At 50.0% G+C, this 20,166-nt stretch overlaps 1 protein-coding gene across 2 annotated transcripts; it reads left to right on the forward strand.

Annotated features, from left to right (window-relative positions):
- The first annotated feature begins 797 nt into the window (after positions 1 to 797).
- XKR5 (XK related 5) lies at positions 798 to 19,735 on the forward strand. 2 transcript variants are annotated; one of them, XM_074947436.1, is made up of 7 exons: positions 798 to 872; positions 3,094 to 3,277; positions 7,918 to 8,099; positions 10,627 to 10,836; positions 11,547 to 11,716; positions 12,598 to 12,709; positions 16,110 to 19,735. In XM_074947436.1, the coding sequence occupies exons 1-7, from the start codon at positions 815 to 817 to the stop codon at positions 17,417 to 17,419; spliced, it is 2,226 nt and encodes a 741-aa protein (XP_074803537.1). In that variant the 5' UTR covers positions 798 to 814; the 3' UTR covers positions 17,420 to 19,735. The 2 variants fall into 2 exon arrangements, with proteins under 2 accessions (XP_074803537.1, XP_074803538.1); XM_074947437.1 differs by lacking the exons at positions 798 to 872; positions 3,094 to 3,277 and adding an exon at positions 6,859 to 6,903.
- Positions 19,736 to 20,166: the final 431 nt, after the last annotated feature.

The following is a 20,166-nucleotide window of genomic DNA, read 5'->3' on the forward strand; positions in this document are numbered from 1 at the left end:
TGTCACCAGAACTCCAGCTGGAGATGATTCTCAAAGAGGATGAAAAGATATAAAAATGAGGAACAGAGGCCCCAAATCACCTCTTTTCCCTCATCTCTATTTACAGCCTTCCTTTGAAAGACAAAGGAAGCACCACTGAACTGGGGGATTTCAGAGTAGCAGCCGTGTTAGTCTGTATTCGCAAAAAGAAAAGGAGGACTTGTGGCACCTTAGAGACTAACCAATTTATTTGAGCATAAGCTTTTGTGCGCTACAGCTCACTTCATCGGATGAAGTGAGCTGTAGCTCACGCAAGCTTATGCTCAAATGAACTGGGGGAGTGGTCCTGGCTGGAGGAATCCAACCAGACTGCTGCTCGCATATGGTGAGAGAAACCTTTTTTGCTTTGAATTCAGAGCCCATATCCCAACCCACTGCCCCAGCCCAGTGAAAGTGAGGGGGGGGTGAAGAGCTGAGGACTGAAGGGGTGGGATGGAGTGAGCAGGGGCAGGGCCCTGGGGAAGGGGCGGGGTCTCAGGGAGGGAGGCTGGTCAGGGGCAAAGCTGTTGGGATTCGTGCCATTAGGAAGTTGGCAGGGGAGCCAGCGGCTGTTCCTGCAAAGGCAGCTGCTGCTGCACCGCTGGCCGAACCGACCTCCCCCCCGCCCCCCAAGACCTCCCCGGCCGCTAACGGGGAGGGAGCATTGCGAAGGCGGGAGGCGAAGGCCTGGGGCGGGGGCTGTCCGGCCGGCCCTTGAAGGGGCGGGGAGAGCGGAGCCGGGCTGCTCCGGGGTCCTTGCACCGGAGCAGGGCGCCGCCCCGGGAGAAGGAGGAGGATGCGCGCCGCCTTCGCGGGACTCTCGCTCCTGCTGCTCGCGGCGGAACAGGGCGCGCGTGAGTCTCCCGGGGGCCCGGCGGGACCTGCCGCTGAGGAGCGGGGCTGCACCGGCAGCGGGCACCCAACGCAGCGTACCCCCGTGTTACCGCGCTGCCTGCACCCTCGCAACTAACCGGGGGGGGGCTGCGCCACTAACTGTGCCGCCCCACCCCAGCGCACTTGCATGTCCCTCGTGCGCTGCACCCCTCTGCCTGCCACTGCTGAATGGCGCTACACACACCCGCTGTGCACCCCCCAGAGCTGCCCCCCCCGCCCCGCAGTGGGCACCCATGCAACTCGCCAGCGGAACGACGCACACACTCACCGGGCACCCGGCAAAGCTGCACCCACCCCCCTTCCTGCGAACAGCCGCTGTGAGCTGCGGAGCAGCTGTCTTGTCCCGGCCCCACGACTGAACGGGGAGCATGCACATGGCCGACTGGTTTGCACCGAGGGGCCGGGGAACCGGTGCAGGGCGCGGGGATCGGGCCCGGCTCTGGCCGTCTCCTTGCGGCGCAGCAAGGAGGAGAGCGCGGCTGGGAGGAGCGCGCGCGCGCCTCGTTTTTAAAATCTTTAACCCTTTGCGTGCCGGGCTCTGCCGCCGATCCTGCTGCCGCCCCCCTTTCCCCTGCAGGCTGCCCCAGTGGGAGAAGCTGCCACTAGGGTTGCTAGCTCTCCAGGACGGTCCTGGCAGCTGCAGGAATTAAAGAGGAATCTTTAATGAGAGGTTAGGGCATGGGATGAAATCAGTAAACCTCCAGGAATGCCTCCAGCCTGAATCTGCAACCCTAGCTGCTGCCTTTCGGGCCCCTACTGGAGCAGGCAGGTGCATGAGAGAGGCTTCACCCTGTGCTGGGCAGGCTGATGCCCCTGCCTCAGGGCTGCTGGCTAGGGAGGGTCCCAGGGCCAGCTTTCCCTTATTTTCAGTGACTGGTCTGCACCAGAATCCTGGACCTGAGCAAGCCCAGAGTTTGGGAAGTTAGGATCTGGATTGGCCTGAGCTGTTCCTGGGCATCCCACTGAGCTATTCTAGATCCATCCCTGACAGCAGGTGACTACGAAAGGGCAGACAGAAATGATTGCTACTTCTTTGGGGGGGGACAAATGTGTGGCCTATGTGAATAAAGCGCTAGACTGGGACTCAGGAGACCTGGATTTGGTTCCTGCCTCTGCCACCAGTCTGCTAAACCTTAGGCAGACCGGTGGAAGAGGCAGGATAATGAGGCTGACCCCCGGGGTAAAGCACTGTGCAATCTACTGATGAAGATGCAATAGGAGAGCTCTGGGTTATCATTTTCCTCATTGCTTTACACACACCCTCCAGAAAACAAGCCCCTACGTGTTTAAAGGGGTTTGGTTAAATTGAGGAGAGAGTATCTATTTGTGATTTGTATTCCCATAGCACCTAGGAGCCCCAGTCATGGAGCAGGACCCCATTGTGCCAGGTGCTGGATCAGTGGTTCTTAACCTGCAGGCCCGTGGGCCACTTGCGGCCCAGTCAGTACACAGCTGCGGCCTATGTGACATCCTCAGGGCCATACAGGTAGTACTGGATGCAGCCCACAATGTTCAATAGACTGAGAACCGCTGTGCTGGATGCACACATAGCAAAGGATAGTTTATTACAAAGATGACGCTAACATGTATAGTTATGTTATGCATTAACCAGCACTTAGAAATAAGATTTCAAAAGTTTTAAGGAAGGAAAAAACCTCTCTCTCTGTATAGAGCTGAGCCCAAACTGAAAACCTAATCCAAACCCTCTTTTGCTTTAAGAGCAGAGATCTTATTAGTATTATTAATTTGTATGGTGGTAGTGCCTAGAGGCCACATCTATGGATCGGGGCCCCTACGCTGTGCAAGCAGATGATGAAAAAGATGGTCACCCAGAGAATTTGCAATCTAAATATAAGACTATAGACCAGGGATCGGCAAATTTTGGCATGTGGCCCGTCAGGGAAATCCGCTGGCAGGTCGGGCTGTTTTGTTTACCTGCAGCGTCCGCAGGCTTGGCCAATCGCGGCTCCCACTGGCGGCGGTTCGCTGTCCCTCTGTGCCTCTGTGGATCTTTATGGGGAGCTTTGCCCTCAGGCATAAGAAGAGGCATGGGAGAAAGAGTGGTGATGCTTGTGGTCAGATGTGATTTGGGCCACAAAGGCTGGTGCACTGTTAGAGCTGAGGTGGGAGAGGGACCATGTGTGCCACCATCTATCATATTGTTTCTTTTCCCTTTTTCAGGGGTCTGCACCATCGTCCATTATCTTCTCTCTGGCCGGTATCTCTGGTGCTGGTTGACCACTGCCTTGCTTCTGCCTGACTATATAGTTCAGATCCTGAGCTTCTCTTGGTTCCGGGCAGATGGGCACAGAGGCTGCTGCTGTCTGGTGATCGTACACATGCTGAAGCTGGGGATTTCGAAGCGGTGAGAAAACAACTCACAGCCTTTGAAGAATTAGGAGGCTTGAGATCTAATCTTCTGAGGACAAATATATGTACTTTGCATGGAAAGTGTGTGCATGCGTGCCTGAGTGTGTTATGTGGCAAGGAGAACCATTGGGGTTGTATTAGGTGTCTCTTTCTGCAGTGTAGGATCAGGATTTTCCTATGGTAAACTGAGACTTCAAACTACAGAACTGTGAGTAAACACTGTCTTCTAGAAAGTTACGAGCCTGGTTTCTAATTACAGTAGAACCCCTGATTTTATGGGCATTGGTCTCACGAATGGCTGGTTATCTGAACCATCTTTCTGCTATTGTATGTGACTCTGATCCTTCAACCAACATAGAATTATAGAAATGTTAGGCTGAAAGAGACCTCAGGAAGTTATCCAGGCCACACCCCTGTGCTGAGGCAGGACCAAGTAGACCAAACTGTCTCTGACAGGTGTTTGTCCAACCTTCTTCTTAAAAAATTTCCAGTAGCAGGGATTCCACAACCTCCCTTGGAAGTCTAGTCCAGATCTTATCTACTAACTAACTAATAGTTAGAATGTTTTCCTAATATCTAACCTAAATCTCCCTTGCTGAAAATAAAGCCCATTACTTCTTGTCCTACCTTCAGTGGACCTAGAAAACAATTGATCACCATCCTCTTTATAACAGCCCTTTACATATTGGAAGATTCTCCGGTTCCCCACCTGTCTTCTTTCCAAAAGACTAAACATGCCCAGTTATCTTAACTTTTCCTCATAGGTCAGGTTTTCTAATTCTTTGATCTTTTTTGTTGCTTTCCCCTGGACTCTCTCCAATTTGTCCACATCTTTCCTTAAGTGTGGCTTCCAGAATTGGACACAGTATTCTAGCTGAGGTCTTACCAGTGCTGAGTAGAGACGGTCAGTTGCCTCATCGTGTTGACTCTCACTCAATTTGTGATCCACTTAAGTATTCCTCCTGTGTCTTGCATACAGCACTTCTGTTGTTGCACTCCTTTTTTGCCACTTTATATGAGTGGATATTTGCATCTGCAGATATAAATTTTGTATCCCTACGGGGCTCTAGCCATTTTATAGCTGTGCTTTTGATTTTTCCTTCCTCGGTGAAGTACTTTGCACTTCGAATTTCATCTTGTTGAATTCAGACCAATTCTCCAATTTGCCAAGGTCTTTTTGAATTCTAATCCTGTCCTCCACAGTATTTGCAACCCCTCCCAGCTTGGTGTCATCTGCGTATTTTATAAGCACATTCTCCACGCCATTATCCAAGTCACTAATGAAAATATTGACTAGTACTGGACCCAGGGCTGACACCTGCAGAACCTTACTAGCCGTCCTGGTTTGACATGAAACCATGGATAAATACTCTTTTGAGTACAATCTTTCAACCAGTTGTGCACCCGTCTTATAATAATTTCATCTAGACCACATTTCCCAGGTTTGAGAAGACTAAGATATTTGGTGGCAAAGATGAGGTGCAGTTCTCTCGCTCAAAGAAAAATCAAGTGCACTGTATCCAGTTGTTATCATTCGTTATATAAACTATCAGTGAGCGATTAGTGAATTAACCTATGCACCATACCTCCTGGAATCTTGGGATGTTCAGTTTTATGAACTCAATCCCCCATAAAATAGGGGATAATCAAATAGGGGTTCTACTGTATGGACGAAGATGGGACCTGAGAGTAAGATGATGGGAAAGCTGACATGTTCTGGCACCTTGGTGACATGCAAAGACACATTGCACACTTAATGCTGTTATTCAGCTCGAGTGGTCCAATATGTTGATACTAGCTGAGAATGCTTCTCTTTTCCCAAGTAGTGGAAAAAAGTCCTAGGGGACTGTCCATTATCCCTGTTGTTGGAAGGAAGGCTTATTTGTCTGGGGTTTTTGCTTTGTTTTTGTTCTTGTTTTAGTTGAAGACCCTAAAAATCTTTCAGATCTTGTCCAGATTACATTGGGAGGCAGGGAAGGGGAGTGGAAGATGCTCGATTAATGCTCACAAAATTGGTTTGCACTTTATATGTAATTTGTGATTAATGCCAATAATATGGGTTTTTTAATTCAATAATGTTTTCTCTGTTGGTTTGTGAAGCTCCTATAAAGTGTATAATAGTGCTATTGTAAATAGATATTTCAAAGGACACATTGTGCTTTTCTTAAAACAATTAGTCACTCTCAGAAGTTTGAAATTAGAAGTTGTCTCCATAGCTGAACTTCTTATCTCTGCCCTTGAGCGTATGCAGTTACATTTAATAATGTCAGCAGATGATTGCGGAGAAACTGTCATGGATTTCTTTTCAGGCCAGGATGGACTGTTATCATCTAGTCTGACCTCCTGCATAATACAGGCCATGGAATCTCACCCAGCGATTCCAGCGTCTAGCCCACTAACTTATGGTTGAACTAGAGCACGACCTGACAACTGAGGGTGTGAAATAAGGCGGTGGAAGCACCCCCTGTTGGAGCTGTTTTACAGCTAGATTGGACAAAGCTCTGGAGAACAAATTGCAGGGGATGGTGCTCTACACTGCAAGAAGATGGACTAAATGACCAAACCACATCTGTATTACAGCAACTACTTAGTCTAGGGAACTGGTTACAAAACTATTCTGTTTTGTAATGTAGGTGGGACCTAACCACGGTCACAAACCATACAAAAGCCTTTGAGATGCCATAATTTGGGGACACTGTTAACCATTAAAATAGAAGCACATGAAAACAATGTGGTGCACACACAGCGTTGCACAATTGTAATTGCATTGGTTTAACATCTGACCTGTAGTTGAACCAGTAAAATTTCTGTGTGTAGACAAGGCCTTGGTGCAACACAGTGGTAGAGCTGACTGGTCCTAGTGCTGAGGGATTAGGATTCTAGTTGCGTGACAGAGAGACAGACACCCATTGTGTAAACCTTTGCAAACAGATGGGCGTTGGAGGAAGAAGGCTAAACATTGGACTTGTCAATTTTTGCACTGTCCTTTCATGATGGCACCGAAGGGGTTATGGGTTTCTCAGCACGCTTGTTCATTCTAGAGATGTAAATACTGTTAAAAGAAGTAACCATTTAAACAATTACAAAATACTGTGTTTAAATGGTTAACCGATTAAGCGGCTGCGGCTGCTCCAGCCAGATGGCGCAGCTGGGGCCGCTCCAGCCAGGCGGCATGGGGCCGCTGCGGCCCGCTGGCACAGGGTTGACAGTTAAGGCCAGTTAACTGGTAAGCAGTAGTCTTAGTGGTTAACATTTTACCTCCCTAGTTCACTAAATCCAGTGTCTCTGTTAGGAATGGCTATACATGCCTGAAGTATAAAAGTAAACAGCCTCTGGTTAAGAGCCAGTCTGCCAGATGGCTGTATTTACGTGTGCATAGAGTTTATTGCAAAACCCCAGTATCTACCTTAAGTAAACACCTCTAAAAGATTACAAGCTGTGAAATAAATTACATTGGTGGGTGTCAGTACAAGTCATTGATTCAAATTATGTCAGTGTTAACAGATTAGCTAAAGTTCGTGTATTGAACCGGATCAAATAGTGGCTCTGGAGGTGGAGGAGCAGCCTTCTCAAGTGTAATGCACTCAGAGCGACTGGAAGGGAACTCTCAAGAGTGTGTGTGTAAGTAGTGTGTGCGTGTGTGTATTTAATAACTTTATCCTCTACAGTTCCTGCTCAGAATTATTTGTCTAGCACCAGCAACGTGCTAAGTGCTTTACACGGAAGCATAAAGCCAAGAGGCCTGATTTTCCATGACATCAAACCATTTGTAGTCATTTACACTGGCTGTGAAATGCCCCTGGATCAGGATGTTATCATTTTACACAAGGGGAAATGACTGCATAGGGTCCAAAGGGCCTGATTCTCCTCTAGATCAGGGGTTCTCAACGTTTTTCTTTCTGAGCCCCCCCCGCCCCCCAACATGCTATAAAAACTCCACAGCCTGTCTGTGCCACAACTGTTTTTCTGCATATAAAAGCCAAGGCCAGCGTTAGGGGGTAACAAGCAGGGCAATTGCCTGGTGCCCCACGCCGCAGGGGGCCCTGCGAAGCTAAGTTGCTCAGGCTTCGACTTCAGCCCCGGGTGGCGGGACTCGGGGCCCTGGGCTCCAGCCCCGGGTGGTGGAGCTTCGGTTTTCTGCCCTGGGACCCAGCAGGTCTAATGCCAGCCCTGCTTGGTGGACCCCCTGAAACCTGCTCATGGCCCCGGACCCCTGGTTGAGAACCACTGCTCTAGATCCGTGGTCCCCAAAGTGGGGTGCGCAAGACCATCCCTGGGGGTGCTTGGCAGGAGGAGCGCTGCCGAAGGAGTGCTCCTGGCCCGGCGGCAGCAGGGCTCCCGGACCTTTGATCCTTCGGCGGCAGCTCGGCTCTCCCCGCTCCGTCTTCAGCGGCACGCCGGCGGCAGCTTTTCTTTTTCTTTTCTTTTTTTTTTTTTTTGCGCTTCCCTAGAGCTGGCCCTGGGGGGGCGCAATCCAAAAAGTTTGGCGACCACTGCTCTAGATCACACTTGTGTACATCAGAAGTAACTGCTGAAAGCAGTAGAGTCATGCTATGAAGTTGATGGAGGTAGGATCAGAATCAGGCACGGATCCTTTGCCCCGAAGAGCCCTGATTGTGGTGTGTACTCTTTCAGGCACTGGGACGCTCTGTGGACAGCTGCAAAGCCTGGAGGAAGCTCCATTGCTGGAGATCTCCTCATGCAGCTGGGGGACCTGGCAGTTCTGCGGCTCTTGGAAGCCCTGCTGCAGACCTTGCCCCACCTGTTGCTACAGAGCTACGTTTTTGTAGTGGTGGAACCGACTGGCCTTGTCCCAGGTAAGAGGGGAGTCTTTAAATGTGGAAGGAAGGTGATGTATGTGTGTGATGGACTCTTGTCCTCTAGTCTACCCAGGGTAGATGGGCACAGGTAGCAGGAGTGGACTTTCAGGATGAAGGACCCTATTGCAGACTAACTGGAGAAAAACATATTCAGAACGGTGCTCTTTAAAAATTAGCCTCTTGAGCTACTTAGCGGCAAAGGCTGGTGTCTTCCCTTCTCTCTCAAGAGTTCCCCATCTTTTCCCAACTGTTGTCTTGTGCCCCCCAACGCAGTGGATGCATTCCTTCCGACAGAGAACACCCAGAGCATGCCTGCTTCGCTCCTCAGTCCACCTGCAGCATGACTGTTCTTCAACAGCCCTCTGCTCAGTGGCCAGTTCATACCATGGCAGAAACCCTGGGAATCTGACTTGGGTTCCATGTGTGGGCAGGACAGAGAACAGTCCGGAGGCCCGTGTTTGTCTTATCTCTGGAGGAGGTAATCGCTAGGTTTGTTGGGGTGTGTGATGGCTCGAGGAGTGATCTTGGGGTAGGCATAGAATCTTTGCCGTTTGAGATGGACTATCCAGTTCCTCTCCCTGCAAATCCATCCTGCAATGGAACATAGAGCCTCTGTCCTTGTACAGAAAGAGCGTTCCAACCCCCCGGCAGGTTAGAATCTGGCTCTGGCATGATGATCGTCCACCGAAAAGATAAAATTAGTGTTCTCAGCCCATTGGAGAGAAGTCACTACAGCGACAGTAAGGGGTAGTCTTACAAGAGAAGCCACGGACTGAATGACAATGAAGAATTAATAACCCTGGTGCTTAGTACTCTCCATCTGTAGCTCTTCAAGCGCTTTTTAAAGGTCAAGTATCAGCTCTGTTTTGCAAATAGGGAAACTGAGGCACAGAAAGATTGTGAGTTGCCCAAGGTCGCACTGCAATTCAGTACTAGAAACACCCTACTAGAGGAACTGCTGATTCCTCCAGACTAGGGGTATGGAAGGATGGGATAAACTTGCCCTGCCACTGGCTGTGGTATTCCTCCTGTGTGCGTGGGGGCGGGAATAGAAGACTCAGCTCTCCAGAGCTATCAGTCCCACAAGTGCTAGGAGTCCCTCTCTCACAGACCAAAGTTTCCCCATAGGTTCTCTAAACTGCTATGGTGTGCAATGGAATGTACTTGTGAGAGCGATTGCAATTGCGTGCAGTATCTTTGGGGGCCATTGTATTACATTTATGAATGGTTTCTGTGTGAGTGTATTCTGTTCCATTGAGGAGGGGTACCCACAGTGCCTTCAGGAACTAAAAATGAGGTTGGAGAGGGGGCGGGTTAAGGCGAGTCACTGAGACTAAACAGTTCGGGAGGAGAGGGGGGGTTGCATAGACTGGCTCAGGCTGGGTTTTCCAGAGACTAGGGAACAAAGAAAGGGTTTTTGCTATAAAAGAATGAGCCTAAATAGACTCAGGCTTCTTTCTGATTAGCAAAGGACAGGATCTTCTGTCCAAGGAGAGGCCCAACCCTTGCAGAAGGGTTGGAAAGACTTTGGCCTGTGAGAGCCCCGTAAGATGGATGGGTGACTCCTGGTATGTTTCGTGTGGCTTTAAATCTGTATTATTTATATAATGTTTTCTTTGTAATGCTTTTACCTTAAGAATAAATGTGCTTGTGTAATGCGCACACCTCCAGTGTGTGGTTTTCTGTCCCATCTAGTGGCACTGAGACCACTTAGAGAGAGATTATGAGTCTGCTCTATAGCCTTAGCTAACAGCCAGGTGGCTTTTAGCTCATGCAATAGAGTCTCATGCACTAAGTTCCAGAGGCCCCAGGTTCGATTCTGCCCGCCGACGACTGCGGTCTGTCGGCGTTACAGTTGCTCAGAAGAAGCTGGGTAGTAACTGAGGGCAAGACACTGTTTATCACCCTCAGAGAGAAAGCAACACCCAGGGCCTGGCTGTTAGGCAGACTGGCTTGCTGAGGCTATCGCAGTGTAAGGCAGGGAGCTATGCAGCCTTAAAACCCCCAGCTCAGAAAGGAGTGGGCAGGGTACCTGCCCAGAGACAGGTGATGACTGGAGACCTGAATGGGCATCCCTGGAGTGGACCATGGGTGTGGAAATAGAGGTGCAGTTACGTTGAAACTGTGATAGTACTGATGAAGTAGAACATAAGAACATACATAAGAATGGCCATACTAGGTCAGACCAAAGGTCGATCCAGCCTGGTATCCTGCCAATAATAAGAAGGTGTGCTTGATGCACTGGTGTGTATTAGCATGAGAACACTTGTGAGTGGATTGATGGTCTTTTAATGGCTGTTGCAAAAGATACTTTTAGTCCTAGTAAAACTGATAACTGGGGAGAGATGGAAGGAGAGAAATCGAGGTGAGGGTTTAGCGGAGCACAAACACAGGTCAGCAGAGGAACATTTGGTAAAGTGCTCCAGCTGGAGTGAAAACCATCTGTCCTGTGGAATGCAGGTGCCCTGGATTTCTGACTCCTCATTGTGCCTTTTGAATAATGTCCCTCCTCTTTCATTTGTAGGTGTGAGTGCTGGACTGTCCCTGCTCTCCCTCTCCTGGTCTTTAGTCTCTTATAGCCGCTTTACATGCCTAATGAAACCAGGTCATCTCTACATGCCAGCGGCGGCCCTCCTGTGCCAGCTGTTGTGGAGGACAGGAATGCTAGGAACGAGGGTCGTGGCCCTGGTGCTCTTTGCCAGAGTCTATCCTGTCTGGGTTTTTGTTGCAGCAGGTAAGATGAGATTTTCTGTGCATGCTTGTGCAGTTAATAGTCTCCTGTGTCACCTGTTGTGAACAGCCACTAGGTGGCGTAATGCTCCCGTTTCTCTCACAGAGGAGGGTTATGTCTACACTGCAAAGAAAGACCCACAGTGCTGAGTCTCAGAACCCAGATCAGTAAACTTGGGGTACGGGGCTAGAAATAGTAGATAGTCCCACTGGGGCTGGAGCCCAGACTCTGAGACCTTCCCTCCTTGCTGGGTTTCAGAGCCCGGACTCTAGCCCAAGCCCTAATGTCCACTCTGCTCTTTTTAGCCCCGCAAGCATGAGTCCGTTGACCTAGGCTCTGAGAATCAGCGCTGTAGGTTTTGCTCTGCAGTGTAGACGTACCCTCAGTGTCAGTGAATCCAGGGTTCATCTTTTCAGTAAATACACAGCTCATGAACAGTGTTGGCTTGATAGCCCTAGGGTCTGCAATCCCTCTCCCATCCAGGATTGGTACGACACGGGGAAAGCTTTCCCTGTGCTGCCCCGCAGGACATGGTGTAAGGAAGAGAGTCTTCCTTTGCACATCGATCCTGGCAGTGATCTGATTTCTCCATCCACCTTCAGGGCTTCTTGCCAGCGGTCCCTAACTGCTGATGCTTGTGAGATTTGCTAGCTTCCCCCCTCAGCTCACCACAGCAACTAATTTGCTTTTTACTCTCTGTCTTCCCCACCCAGGTGCTCACTGGCTGGTGATGTCCTTCTGGTTGGTGTCTCAGCAAACCGACATCATAGTGAGTTCCTGTCACTGGAGACTGTTCAACGTCCTGGTGGGGGCTGTGTACATCTTCTGCTACATTAATGTCCAGGCCGGCCCCTCCAGGTACAGAGTGGCTGTGTTTTATGTGGTAAGTGCTCTATCTCCTCTTGGCTCTTAGAGTCACAGTCGCTAACAGTGAAAACTATTAAGAACTAATCTAACCATAAGACCTGTGCAGTAAGGGCCATGGCTGCTTTTGTGTGTCCTACAATGTAGCCCACAGAGTCTGGCCATAATGAACAGTAACAGGGGCTTCCAGCTGTGACCTTCACCTAATGCTTCAGGTGAGCCATTTCCCTATCTCCTACTTCTAACAGCAGTGCTCCCTGGGGTGGCACTTACTTCCTGACCCTTCTATTGATCATTCTCTGCCCTGAGGCATGAGATTTGACTATCCTTATTTTAGCATCATGCTTAGCTACGTTTTTATGTTGGCAACATCAGTTCCACTTGAAAAACCCTGCTACAGTCAGTGGAGTGGATACTTTTCTAGAATCGAAGAGGTTATAAAGACTAAGTGAATTTAGTGCTCATGAAAGGGGCAGATTGGCAGCTCTGGGAGGCTCCTTCTAAATACAATAATGGCTGCTACTGTTATTGTTAGTGGGAAACACGTGCGCGTGGCTGGTTCTGAGGTGTCTGGCGTTGCTCCCAGATCTGTGCTGAACCTGTTCCATGTTGCTGCTGTGTGGAGATGCTTTGGCACAGAAAAGGTACGATTAAAAACTTGCAATTTATTGTCACAAGCAAAGAGCCACGTTTCATTTCTATTCAAAACCTACGTGGGGGAGAAGGCCAGAATGGTAGCGGGAGCTCAGAGTATGATAGCAAGTGAGAGCAAAATAAATAGGTAAAGCTTAGAACTTATTCACGTGTGTCATTTAACTCCCTCCATGGTAGGAGGCATGTCTACAACCAGTTCGTGCACATGCAGCTCTGAGTGACAGCTATCTTTCCTTTGCCCTGCAGATAATGCTGATAGAGAACATCTTCCTTTTGATGTTGGCCACAGATCTCCTGCAGGGGGTGCGGCGGGATAGCCTGTTTATGACAGGGGCTGTGATGGCTGGATTCGTGATTGGTAAGATCTGTTGCTTTCTCGTGCTGTGAATCAGAAGGTGCTCAGATGCTATGTTGATGAGAGCACTGTAAGAACCTTTCTAGAATAGTGTTGCCAACTCTCACAATTTTCTCATGAGGGTCAGTATCTTTTCTGGAAGCTCTGGTTCATGGAGTCATAGTGGAAGGATCTGAGGGTGCAGGTCTAGAACCCGGGATCTCTGGATCGTTGACACTGCCTCGGGGCCACCATCTCGCTGAACTTGGAAAGTCAGGCCCCACGGGAAGCTCTGTCTGAGCGCTAAAGGCCTGCAGCCGCCTGATTGGCTCACATCTGCTACTTAAGCCAGGAAGTGACCCGAGTGGGCCATCCAACCTGCTGTGAAGACTTTCTGTTGCGGCCACATGGGACCCTGCTCTTGCCTGTCTCCTGCAAACCTGATCTAAGCCTGGTGCTGATTCCTGCTCCACTCCTGACCTGTTCCTAGCTCCTGCCTTGATCCTGTTTCATGCCTGATCCTTGCCTCTCCCTGGTTCCTGCCCTTTCATCTTGCTCCTGACCATGGGCAGCCAACCCTGGCTTTGAACCCCGCCCCTGACTTCTGACTCGCTCAACCCTTGGCTCTGGCATTTCATATCCAACCCTGACTCTGATCCTCAGCTTTGGTTCCTGGCCCCAACTCGGCTCAGCCTCCTGGCTCTCGTATTTGGGAGTAAACGCCAGCTCCGACTATTCGCGTCCATTCCCTGCCTGGATGCCTGCCCACTAGATCTAACCCCCATGCTCTGACAGTAGGCCAGACCACCTGCGTCCCGGTTCCTAACATGGAGTCAATCTTGGCTTTCCCTTTTAAAAAGGGTGACTTCCTAGCCCTCATGGTAGCAGAGGGATGCTTGAAAACATGACTGCAGTGCACCCTGAAGGCTCCAAAACCAGTAAGCAAATGCTATGATTGGCTTTAAAAAGGTCTTGTGATTTTGGGGGCTTGACTCATGGTTTTTGAGCGCTTGGGATTGGTAGTGCTGTGGTATGGAGGATCACTGTTAGGAAACACTTGCCAATTAAATGAGTAGGGGTGTAAGAGGGATTGGTCTTGTTAAGGTGTGTTCCTTTCTTCTGGCTGAGAGTATGTTGATGAAGGACTATGCAGAAATGTGGGTGATCTTTCAGGGATCAGATTTGGCCCTTGGCAGGTGATTGTGGCTCTCATTAAGGCAGGTACATGTGCTTGAGGACTGAATGCGGCCCTGCCTTGTGAAGGATGTTGGGCATAACTATCCTTGCGGGGAGGGATAGCTTAGTGGTTTGAGTATTGGCCTGCTAAACTCAGGGTTGTGAGTTCAATCCTTGAGGGGGCCATTTAGAGATCTGGGGCAAAAATTGGGGATTGGTCCTGCTTTGAGCAGGGGGTTGGACTAGATGACCTCCTGAGGTCCCTTCCAACCCTGATATTCTATGATTCTTTGCAACAATGTAGTGACTTGCACGGAAAACATTAGCCTTGATTCTCTCGCATTGTGCCTGCTCACCACAATATTGTCCCCTATTGTAACTTACTGCAGCTCAGCGTGTGCCTGGTGTTCCTCTCCACCCTTGGGGGCACTGGCTTCTCCACAACATGCTCTCCACCCCGAAGGGACTGTCCCAGGCTTGCAGTGACCTTGGGACTCGAGTCAGGGGTAGGAGGGGCACAGGACGAGCTGGGAAGCAGCCACTGAAGCCGTGAGTGGTTTCCTCTCTCCAAGGCTGTAACTCCCGAGTCCATGGTAGTGAGCAGTTAATGCACTTGCTTCCCTCCCACATACCTCAGGAGGGACCAGCTGCTATGGGCAGAGTTGCGGGGGAAGCCCCATGGCTGTCCTTATATCCACTAGGTTGTGTTCGGCTCTCCTTGCTGACCCTTGGGGGTTTGCCAATTCCCCCCCCCCCCCCATCCCGCTCTCCAAGTCTACGCACCCTTCCATTGTAGAGGGAGCCTGGCTCCAACCTTGTCAGCATCTCCTTGGGAAGTTGTTTCCTTTACTGTGGGAGGGAAGCATCAAGCACCTAACTCCTCACTAAACCACAGTTGCTGTTTTTCTTCCCTGCCCCCCATCATCACTCCATGCACTGCCACTCAGGCCAGGGGCTGGGACTTGGGCAATATTCTGCCTGGCACGGAGCAGATCCTGCATTTGATCAAGATGCGGCTCAGAGGGAATCGTGCGGTCTAACTGATTCCATTAACTTCTCTCCTGCCGTTGGCTTTATTTTTCAACGAGTCTGGGGGTAATGTTTTCAAAAGCGCCTCAGTCGCTTAGGAGCCTTTGAAAATGTTGCCCTAGACGTCTCCTTTGGGGCTCTCTATTCCTGGGCTGACAAGGAGCTGTTCTTTAGAAGCAGCTCTGCGTTGCTGCTTCACTGCACGATGGCACCACTAATCCACTGGTGTTCCTTCCGCCAGCTTGTTTTCTGAATGCCTTTTTCCAGAAATACAACCCCAGATCCCAGCGGCTCCTGTTCATCGGGCCTCCCAGCCAGGTGTTGCTCTAACACCGTCTCTCTGCATACTGAGCACTGTGGAGCTTGAGGCTGTTCTTCACCCAACCCTCTTCCCGGCCTCCCGATGGCTGTGCACCAAACCTGATGCAGAAGTGTTTTCTGGACTGGAGTTAGGAGTGGTGTATGTTCTTATTTCTGAGCTGCTATTCGGCCACCCACGCCTTGTCCTCCTACATCCTCTGTTAACCACAAGCTCTTAACCTCAATCTGCCAGTGACAAAGGACGTTGGTGGCCCGAATAAAATGAGGAACTCCCCGCAGCACAACCGGAAGGCTGGAAGGCTGTGAGAGTTGGAGAAGCAGTTCAGTCTGATTTAAAGAAAATGCCTTGAGTAAGCACTCTGGAATAATTTCCACTGGCAAGCAGTAAATCTGCGTTGAATGAGTGCTAAATTTGGGTCTAAAACCAAGTGACGTCCCTTCTGACTAGGTAGCGGTGGTGCAGAGATGCTTAGCTCTGCTCAAGTCTCCTGTTGGATCCTTGTCTTAGGTGGATGGTTGCCCTCACATATCACCTCCCAGTACTTAGGGACTGCTTATCTCTGCACATGAACCCATCAAGTGACGGTCCTAGCAAGTGGTATTGATGCTCCCAGAAGCATTCTTCGTATAGATTCCGGCAGCCAGATTGCATCTAGCTACTGGTGCGTTTTCCCTCCCCATGACACAGCTACAGTTGCGTCCTTTACATAAGCAACTGAAAACACTTAAATTGTAAAACAGACCCTACCTCGACAACTTTGCACTCCACTGAATATCCGCAATGGTACCACTGCTTAGATACCTAATCACATCAGTATCCCTAACTGTTTCGCACTATATGCCACAATGTTGGGGTGTTGGCAAAAATGTCACCTTGTTCCCCTTTGCTTTCTTTCAGGCTCTGCCGCTCTGGTCATCTATTATAGTCTGCTACACCCCAAATCCACAGAGATCTGGCAGAGTTTCCTGAAGAAATCTTGCAGCATCACAACTGCAAAGTATAACGGGACAGAAGGATCCACTTTCCGGTCCATAAACGAAGCTGGAGAGAGCTTTGGAATTTCAGGTCAGGGGGACATTGTCTGTTCAAATGCAGAAGTCTCAAAGGTGGTGCATACCAGGCCTGCTTCTAGAGCACACAGTGAGATCTCACTAGGAGAACTTGAAGGTCATACTTCTGTGAAGGACAGCTGGGTGAACCATCATCACTGGCTGTTGGTAAAGCTAGCCTTGAAAACTGGGGATGTGTCCAAGATCAACGCAGCCTTTGGAGATGGTGGAATTGGGGAGCTTTACCCTTCAGGATTGGTGGCAAGCAAACACTGCAGTGCCATGCTTGGGCCGAAGACCAATCTTGGCTTTTCTTCAATGGGAAAGTGCCCTGGAACTCCTAAAGCCAGAGTGGTAGGACAGAGGTTTCAGGCAGAAGAGAACGGAGCTGGAGAAAGCCTGAGCAGAAAGGAGACTACTTACCTCACTTTAGCAAGCAGCGAACACAATACGTACTCTGTAAGAACGCCGCTAACCCTGCCAGAGGAGCACAGGCCAACAGCAAAAGCCCTCGACTGCACAGGCTTGACGAGCAGACATGAAGCTCAGGCAGACAAAGCGGGAGGCGTGTCCGCTCCTCTCGCTCCAAACAGCAGTGCCAACGGCAACTCTGACTTGGAAGCCGTTGTGGAGCACCCAGAAGGGACAGCTCAGATGCACGAGAGTCCCACTCTGTATTTCAGTGCCAATGCAGAAGTCACTGCATCTCTGAACGGAGGCGGAGCAGCCAGCTGTGTGGCTGATGGCCTTGTGGAGCTGGTGGAGGACAGCAGGCTCAGGCCTGTACCTGACAACACTGTAGGTAAAGGAGATGGCTTCCCCATCACCATGGCTAATATCAGTCCAATCCTGGGTGTTGGCACTCCTGGCTTGCTGCAGAGCAGTCCGTCCTTCTGCTGCACCCATCAGTGCAATGCACTGAATTCATCCGAGGAAACCTCGGAGCTCACTGAGCAGGAGGGAGTCCGGAAGGCACAGTGCAACCACGGGGGCACCACATCCGTTGGGACTTGGGTTGCTGCTGTGAAGAGGAGACTAAGGCCAGCTGAGGAACCGTGCTACACGTCCACCCCCAAGGCTGACCCGCCCAGCCAGGACTGCAGGTTGAGGGAGGCAAAAGAGAGGACAAAACTGACGGGGTTGATGGAGCAGTTGTAATGGAATGAGACTGTAAATTAACCAACTGGGGCCCTGTGTTTGGTGTCCAATCTAGTCCCTTGGGGTCTTGTTAATAATTTACTCTTAAGTCTCCATAGGAGCGTACAGCTCCAGTTCGTGTCTGTCTGGAGCTCTAACCTTTTCTGCTGTGAGTACGTTGCTAGATTCCTCCTTCCTGCATCCACGTACTGTATCATGCAGAGTAGCTCCCCAGTTGTGTGCTGTCTCTTACCGCTCCTGCTAGAGTCCAACTCTGGAGATGTGCGCTTGCTCCCTCTAAAATGGCCACGCCCTTCTGCAATCTGGGAACACGATGGCAGGAGTTGCATAGTAAATTGGCAATAGCAGAACCTGCTTTAAGTATTGGGGCAACGATTCTGCTGCTTAATGGCGGTTGTGACGATAGTACTTGGGTATGTTTGGGGTTCAGTGGGTGGGCCAGGAGGGGTGTTCCATTAGCCGTGAAATCCTGCGATGGCAGGCATTCACTGGACTGGGCAAGGGACTGTCTCAGGTGACTAACAGTGGGCTATGGAATCCTCCACTGCTCGGGAACGAGCACATATCCAGCACCAGCCATGATTTTCAGTCACTTTTACAGCTTAAAAGTGCATCAGAGCAAAAATGCAAACGTTTTTCTAATGCATTAACTACTTGGGAAAGGAGAGGTGGTTGATGGGGAAACTGGCCGAGTGGCTTGCACAGAGCATGCTAGCAATGCCAGCCTCTCTGCCTGGCTCTGACTCTAGGACTGAGGATAGGCTGCAGCAGTAGGAACTGTAGTCTCCGCGACAATGGCCTAGCTCTGCTGCCTGCCGCAAAGGGAAGGTGCAGATGTTAAATCAGGCATTTTAAGATCTTACTAACCAACTAAAGCAGGGTGCCTCTTATGTATTTGTGACAACGTCTTGAAACTTGGCCATTAGCAGCCCTCGTTCCAGAGGGTTGTTTCCCCAGCTACTTGCTTCTCCCCAGCTTGGAGGAACAGCTGCTGCTGGGGCGGCTGGGTGGTTTTTGTACCTTGACCTCTGCCCGAAGCAAGTGTCTTTCCCTTTCAGGGCAAACACGAGTTCACAACAAAGCACCGTGATCTTCCCTGGCACGAGTCTGCCTACCCAAGCCGGGGGGCTTGCTCCCGGCTGCAGTGTAGACATACTCTAAATCAGGAGCAGAATCCTGCCTGTCCCGGAGCCGCTTCCTACGCTGGCCTCCTCTGCTCAGGCTTTCTCTCCAGCCTTCTCCTTGGTCCTCCACCCAACTGCTCTGTCTCCAGGCCTCTTCCCCAGCTCCCTAGGGAAGGCCTCACCCTAGATCTTGCTTCAATTCCTCTGTCTCCCAGACGGAGCACAGACCTTGCCTGCCCCCAGCTCCAACCAGGGCTGACTTCCCGCTTGGTCACGTGATCTGTCGGGGGAAACTGAGGGGGTGAGCCTTGGAGCAGGGCTGGCTGGACCCAGGCGTGCCCTTAAAGGGACTCTCTGCACTACAGCTGAGAGGGCTGGTCAGCAAGCTGCTGGCTTGGGTCCCAGTCTGTAGCTTGCCAGTACCCAACGCACAGACACAGATAACAGGGTGAATAAATGGCCCCCCAAAATGTCCTTGCCATGCCTGAGCATTCAGTTACAATGGATGGTTTGTCAGTTCCAGGCAGTGACTGCAGCCCAGCTGAAGCAGGAACAGAGAACAGGTGGGGATGGAATTGGGCATTGCTTCGCTTAGCCAGAACAATAATGTTCGGAGTCATTTATTTCAAGCCCAGGCAAATTCATTTCCCTCCTCATTTAACAAAAGAAGTGAAGTCACATTGGTCTTTGAGCACTAACCCACTCGCATTGGCTACAACCTGCAGAATTATCCTGCTGAGCCACTAGCATGGCTTGCTGCCAGTGAGATGTCAATAACACCCAGCAGAGGGAGCTGGTAGTGAAGTGTGGGAAGGAGGAGAGCCCTGATTTACTGACCGGGCGAGCAATAAAAGCTCCCTTCCCTATTTTGATTTAGTTTTAACAGCTTGGACATGCCTAGATGGGCAGGTTTCACAAGATGGATGTTCGTGTATTTAACTAATGGTTGGGTGCTAATGTCACACTGAAGCTAGTTTCCCGTGTAACTAACTCTGGATTTTATTTTTTTTGTAACCATAAAAGAGCATTTTGGATGAGCTCGGTATGGAAAGAGACGATTGTAGTGAGTTCTAATCTCACTAACCCTACATCAGCAGATATATTACGGAGGCACGGTAGTGGCTCCATCCTTCAGCTTTTATGAAGCTTTTACCTTTTACAGTTTCTCTGACTGACTGGTGTTTTTAAAAACCACAAAAAGTAGCAAATACTGTCTGAGTTTTTGGATGTGTTGTGTTAATTGATGGGTGCTGTATCCCCAGAAATGTAATTTGGGCTGCTGCGTCTCACCTTTGGAAAACAAGCCACTGCATAGCTTTACACCAAACAACAACTAACGGCAGTTCCGATGCAAATGCGCTATCGTTCCATTTCCATTGTAGAAAAGGTTATTTGTCTCTAAACACAAAAGAGTCACACCTAGAATAGTCAATGAAGGGCCCTGCCTTGGTTCCATGTGTCTTATTTCTGGTTAGAGCAGGCTCAAAAACCAGAAAACAATTTTGAGACAATCTCAGGTTTTAGATTCCATTTTATTTTTCTCTATTTTTGATATGTGCTTATTGGTTTGTTTTGTTTCGCAAAACAATGTTCTTTTGGTTGAGAAATTCAGCCGTTCTCAAG

The sequence above is a fragment of the Natator depressus genome, chromosome 3 (genome assembly GCF_965152275.1).
Source record: "Natator depressus isolate rNatDep1 chromosome 3, rNatDep2.hap1, whole genome shotgun sequence".
Taxonomy (NCBI): Eukaryota; Metazoa; Chordata; order Testudines; family Cheloniidae; genus Natator; species Natator depressus.

Excerpts from the sequence above, each read along its gene's own strand:
- XKR5 (XM_074947436.1), top strand. The coding sequence starts at position 815 with ATGCGCGCCGCCTTCGCGGGACTCTCGCTCCTGCTGCTCGCGGCGGAA. Across the intron at positions 8,100-10,626 it reads ACCGACTGGCCTTGTCCCAG|GTGTGAGTGCTGGACTGTCC; the intron begins GTAAGAGGGGAG and ends TTTCATTTGTAG. Across the intron at positions 12,710-16,109 it reads GATGGCTGGATTCGTGATTG|GCTCTGCCGCTCTGGTCATC; the intron begins GTAAGATCTGTT and ends GCTTTCTTTCAG.